This window comes from Nyctereutes procyonoides, unplaced genomic scaffold (assembly GCF_905146905.1).
Source record: "Nyctereutes procyonoides isolate TBG_1078 unplaced genomic scaffold, NYPRO_anot_genome, whole genome shotgun sequence".
Lineage (NCBI taxonomy): Eukaryota > Metazoa > Chordata > Mammalia > Carnivora > Canidae > Nyctereutes > Nyctereutes procyonoides.
In genome coordinates, this window is record NW_026575130.1 from 14,426,741 (window position 1) to 14,432,740 (window position 6,000).

The window sequence follows — 6,000 nt, forward strand, 5'->3', positions numbered from 1 at the left end:
GAGGCAGCAGGAGTCATCATCCTGGATTGCTCCTGCACCGCATTCCAGGCTTTGCTCTCCCTGCCCCCCGCCCCCCACCCTCGGGCTTTACTGCTTCATCCCTGAAGTATCATGTGCTGCATTGACAAGTGACCAAATCTGTGTAGAGAGTGGAGCAGCGTGCTGCGGCCAGGAAACCCCAGCAGAAGCACTCTGAGTTTTTAAGTATAGTCTATGAATTTTTAAAAATTTCCCTCTACTCTCTTTGACTTATGGCTTCAAAGTAGCTTAATCACCAAACCTATAATTGCCAAGAAAAAAAATGGGATGACCAGGGTGTGTTGTTACAAACATAGTGCGGCTGGAGAATTTGCAATCTGTCTAGTTGATTGAAAACCTTTCCTATCCTTTTCCGTATACATGGTGATTGAATGTATTCTCTAGAAAGTTTTATTCTCTATTTTTAGTGAAGGTTAAATTTGTTTTATACCTGAACTTCACTGAGAATGCTTAAGTGGGAGAGGTTTTTTTGGCATTGACTTAGAAATAATCATATTAAAACTCAGTTCTTGAAATGAAAACATATCTCTCTAATTAATAGTAAAGTATTCACAGACTGAGATGTAAGTCATCTGTAACAACTGATGGGTAACAGCTATGAAGGGAATGTCATACATTTACACAGCTTCTTTCCAGAAAGACAAGAACAACAAAACCAAAAAAGTGTATATAGCAGCAGATAAAAAAATTTAGGTAGATTTAGGATTTAGGATTTTAAAATCTTTTTCTGTTTCCTAAACCAGACCTTCATTACCTTGGGGCAAACAGGTGTGGGAGAGAAGTGGGACTTGTTCCTTTCTCCTACCTCATTTGGATTTCAATGAGACTTGCTCTTCCTAAAGTGATATCATAATAGTGATAATAGTTCACATTTATTGCAGGCTTAACATAGGCCAGGCACTTAAGTGTGCTATCCCCTGTAGGATGCCAGGAAGTTGTTTACCATATCTCCCAGAAGCCAGGGTACAAGCTTGAGCCCAGGCTCTGCAGTCATATATAGATAGGAGACTTCAGGTCCGAAGAAGGCAGTAAGAGGAACCAGGCACCAGTGTCCCTTCTGGCTTTGACCTTGAGCAACAGTAGCTGAGGTCTCCCTGGCAGCCTGGCAGGCTGGATGTGAATTGCACTCCTGTGACTGCTTTAGGGTCTTCACCGAACAGCTGGGCAGCATGATTTGGGAGTTTAACATCTAGCTTCAGACCCGAATCTCTGAAACTCCGAGAGATACCTAATAATACATTTTGTTAAGTTCTTTTTCTGTTTCCTCCAATGTACAGTTTCTTGTGTATGACTCAGAATCTTGCATGAGGTGTAAGGCCAGAATTACATAGAGTAGAAGTTGCGCCTTGAAATTTGTTATGCTACACATCACGTCCAACATGAGACCTATGGTGTGGCATGCCTGCACGTTAGAGGGTTCACGTTTCATGTCAAAGGCACAGCTTTAAATACCAGATCACTCTCAGCTGCATGCTCACACTGAGAACCTGACAACCCCTACCCTCTGGGGCACAGCCCAACCTTTAGCATGTGCTAATTGGCTAGCTAATGACAGGGTTTAAATTGCACTTTCCTTTGCTGATGTGGTATGGGATTCACACGCGTTAGAAGTGCTAACAACGTGATTTTATGGTGCTATGCAATCAAAGAGAGAAAGCTCTAACAGTAGAGCTTTTGTAAATGCCTGGCAGGTGGCTGTCTAGATTGCTGGATCTTTCCAGAAGATAAGCTCCATGGTTGTGCTCCACAGCTAGCTCCACATTATACCCTGAGAAAGTCATTGAAACTTCCCAGCGCTTAGGCCAAAATGTTCCTGTCTTGATCCCCTGAGAAAAACTCTAACAGATATAAAGCTTTGAGTGTCTTGTGAAATATTCTCCTTAATAATTGGAGGCTACATATTTCTACACGTGGTTGGAGATTACAATTTGGTAATTTCCCACAGCCTTAAATAAATTTCCATGTATTCTTTAGTATCTGACACAGTGCATGGAATATAGGACTTTGGCAGCTGCAGAGCTAAAGCTCTTGGAGATGCGCTCCTTGTTGGCTCACATAAATGTCCTGATCGGCGCTGTGCACAGAATAGATAGGTCTTGTCTCATCATCCACTTAATTTATCTTTTTCTTTCAGGCTGTCATCTCTCAGCAAGGTAACACATTTGCTTTTGATCTGGAAACCTCTGCTGTCGCTCCCTTTGTTTGGTTAGATGTAGGAAGCATCCCTGGGAGATTCAGTGACAATGGTTTCCTCATGACTGAAAGGACGCGGACTGTATTATTTTACCCTTGGCAGCCCACCAGCAAGAGTGAATTAGAGCAATCTTTTCGTGTGACTTCCCTGATGGATATTTACTGAGGGATTACAGGTTGTATTTTCAGCGGACACTGGAATAAAGCATTTCTAAGGCACTGGCTGGAGCTGAAGACAACCAGAGAGAAGATGAAGCAGCTAGGAGATGTGTCTGCCTGCTACCACATGCCTGATTCATCTCTCTGTGAAGAGTTTGTACGGCGTGTTCTGTCAGTGAAGGTTGTTCTTCAGTCTGTGCCAGGACTGCGATTTTAGCCCTCCCCCTACACCTCTAGTGCCACATGACCCAGTTACAACCCAAACACCTCCTCCTACCCAGAAAAGGAAGTCCACACATTGTCTTGTCAGGAAATCATAGGAACATGACAGTTGCAGTGTCTGTGGAGCCAAATTTGAAAGGTTGTGAGGTCATGTAGGTTTCTTATAGTTAGCTTTGAAAAATAGTGAATTATCAAAATGAGGCTGCTTTGTTATTATTCTTCGAGGAAATGGAGGTTCAACTGTCACAATAGATAGGGATTCCTGGGCAGTAGCTGTATTGGTTTTTGTTCTTGGAAAGTTTGAGGCATTGATTGTTGCCATTTGATTACTCTCAAATTTTTTCATTTGTGGGTTTTGTTATAAAATATTGTTTTGACTGGGATGCCTGGGTGGCCCAGTCAGTTAAGCATCCCATTGTTGGTTTCAGCTCAGGTCATGATCTCAGGGTCATGAGATTGAGCCCTGAGTCAGGTTCTGCACTGGGTATGGACCCTGCCTAGGATTCTCACCCTCTGCCTCTCCCCACACTTCTCTCTCTCTCTCAAAAACAAATATTGTTTTGGCATTAACAGCTTCTTTTTTCAAAGGCCATTTAGAGTGATTCTCCTTTGAAAAATAAGCTCACATTGAAATGGACATCACTGTGGTCACCCTTGGGTGTCCTAACATTGTCACCTGTAATTATGTGTGGGTTATAGATAGGGCAAAATCCAATGAACTTTCCAATTCAAAGGCTGTGATTTATATTTGATTAGATTTATATTTGTTAACCCTGGCAGCAAAGTTGTATTTTTTTTAGCTTGGGTTTAAATCATTTTTACTAATATTGATTAATTATAAATTGCTATAAAATTGTTTTATTAAGCATGATCATGTTTATAAATTGCATTCATAATGAAGCAAATGGGGCAAAATGTTAATGGGTGGAGGATACGTAAAAATTCTTTTGTACTGCTCTTGCAACCTTCCCATAAATTTGAAACTGTATCAAAATTTAAAAGTTATATAAATTGCATTGACAACATGGTATTTCATCTGTGGCTTATTTAATTACTCCATAAACATTCAACTGTGTCCAATACTGTGCTGGGCATTAACTTCCCTTTAGCTCTGGCCAACTTCTTATTCTATTTGATAAACTGGGAGAATTTGAAGAATCTGGATTAAGGTATTTGATGGGTTTTCTCTGGGAAGAATCATGGAATTGGTTATGGAATGGAATGGCAATGAGAGTTTGGCTTTAAAATCAAGACTAGGGATCCCTGGGTGGCGCAGCGGTTTGGCGCCTGCCTTTGGCCCAGGGCGCGATCCTGGAGATCCGGGATCGAATCCCACGTCGGGCTCCCGGTACATGGAGCCTGCTTCTCCCTCTGCCTGTGTCTCTGCCTCTCTCTCTCTCTCTCTCTCTCTGTGACTATCATAAATAAAAAAAAAAATTAATTAATTAAAATCAAGACTAATTAGATATAGATTTGGTTTTAAACCTGAGAAGGTTTAGGCCACGGTTCAGTGACTAAAAAGAAAATAAATGCATTCAATCCAGGCCTCTCCTTCAATATATGAGTTTCCTCAGTTATTTCAATATATAAAAAAGAGTCTTATGAAAACCTAGGACTTGGGGATACAACTCAGAAGATTCTTAGTTGATAAATACACAATTTTCTTGTCAATGTTGAAATCCTGTCTCCATTAAACTAGAGAATTTTCTAGGCCAGGCACCCTGTGAGGTGGGCTTTGAAATCGATGGACCAAAATATATATCACAATTCTGCCCTTTCTAGCTCTTAAGTTACTTAGCTTCTGTGTTCAGTTTTCTTATGGTGAAACGGGATTAAGTACACTCCCCTTGTAAGTTTGTTTTGAAGAATAAATTTGAAATTGAGCTAGGGGGCTAGGCCCAGAGCTGGCACATAGTAAGGACTCTGTGAATGCACGCATCATCCTGGGAGGTGACCCTCTTGTCCTAGGGAGGGCTGGGCTTCTAGCCACACTGACATGGATTGGAATCCAGGTTGTGAGGCTGATTGGTTATTGTGAGCTTGGGTGACTGCTTAAACTGGACTTTTTCTCATCTGTAAAATGGAGATAATTCTAACCTTCAAAAGTAGTTGTGAGGACTAAACAACTGGAACAAAATAAGTGCTATTTAATTGGTGGTTGTAATTTGTTTAACCTCATAATCATTATTTCCCATGAGGCAGGAGTAAAAATAAAGGAAATTTAAAGGCAAATGTCTTCTGGACTTTTTTTTTTAAAGTAGGCTCCATGCCCAGTGGATCCCAGTGCAGTACTTGAACTTACCACCCTAAGATCAAGACCTGAGCTGATATCAAGAGTCAGTCACTTAACCAACTAAGCCACCCACGTGCCCCTCCAGATATATTTTTAAGAGGCGAGAAAGATACCATAAAATTTGTAAAGGAAGAATAAATTAATGAACAGACATAAATATGTGCTGACAATAACTGATACAAGGAGAACAATGTGCTATATACACATTATTTCCATAAGACAATGGTAACATTGTCTTCCACAGCTCATGAGTGGCACTGTGTTTAGTCATCACTACCATTTAAATAGATTTTATTTTGCCATACATACTGGGTTAGAGTCTGATGTACTTCCGAGAAGACTTTTCTGCTAGTGTTACGCAAACATTAACAGAGAGAATGGAAAGAGAAGGATTGGGTCTTTCAGCCATGCTGGATGCAAAGCACATTCCAGAGAGTGTGAGATGAAGAGAGGTCAGTTTACAGGATTCCATCTTCTCATTTGAGAACCAAGAGGACAATAAAAATGGTAATTTTCTCATTCACATTCACTGTAACTCTTCTTATTTTTTTTTCTTACTTGACTTTTCATTGTGAGAGGTTTTCAAACCATGGGAAGTCACTTAGAAAATAAAAAGGAAGATTGTTTTCTCTGTTGGAATGAAAGTGAACTGGAACACAGTAGAAATAAAGCTGACTTGCCCATGCATTCTCAAAGTGACAGGGACCTGAGACAGAAGGAAGAGTTTCTTGGGCTCTCACACATGAAATTTATTACCCAACTTAGTAAGATTTAGGGAGAAAAACAAACAAGTAGACATTTCTTGTGCATGAAATTCAAAGCATTTCAAAATAAGCCCGACGAATGCAATCTTATCAATTCATTAAGCACATAGAATCAAAAGGGGCATGCAGGAGGGTATTTAGTAATATCCTGAAGTGAATGGAGAGATTCTTGTTTTCTAAGAGACTTAACAGAAAGCATCAACCACAGTGATAGTGTATAAGACCCTAAAAGCACAGAGAAAAACCAGTATTAAGACACGTCTATGTTCTGACTCTAGACTGTTTAACTTGAGAATTTACTTGTTAATTTACTAAGGATTTATTGAGGGC

General features: G+C 40.3%; 1 protein-coding gene across 2 annotated transcripts in view; it reads left to right on the plus strand.

Annotated features, from left to right (window-relative positions):
- Positions 1 to 4,840, plus strand: part of MANBA (mannosidase beta) — a 113,086-nt gene extending 108,246 nt beyond the window's left edge. For both annotated transcript variants that reach the window (XM_055342538.1, XM_055342539.1), the window contains exon 17: positions 2,174 to 4,840. In XM_055342538.1, the coding sequence (XP_055198513.1) occupies positions 2,174 to 2,398 (225 nt within the window). In that variant the 3' untranslated portion in view covers positions 2,399 to 4,840. The remainder of the gene's footprint in view (positions 1 to 2,173) is intronic.
- Positions 4,841 to 6,000: the final 1,160 nt, after the last annotated feature.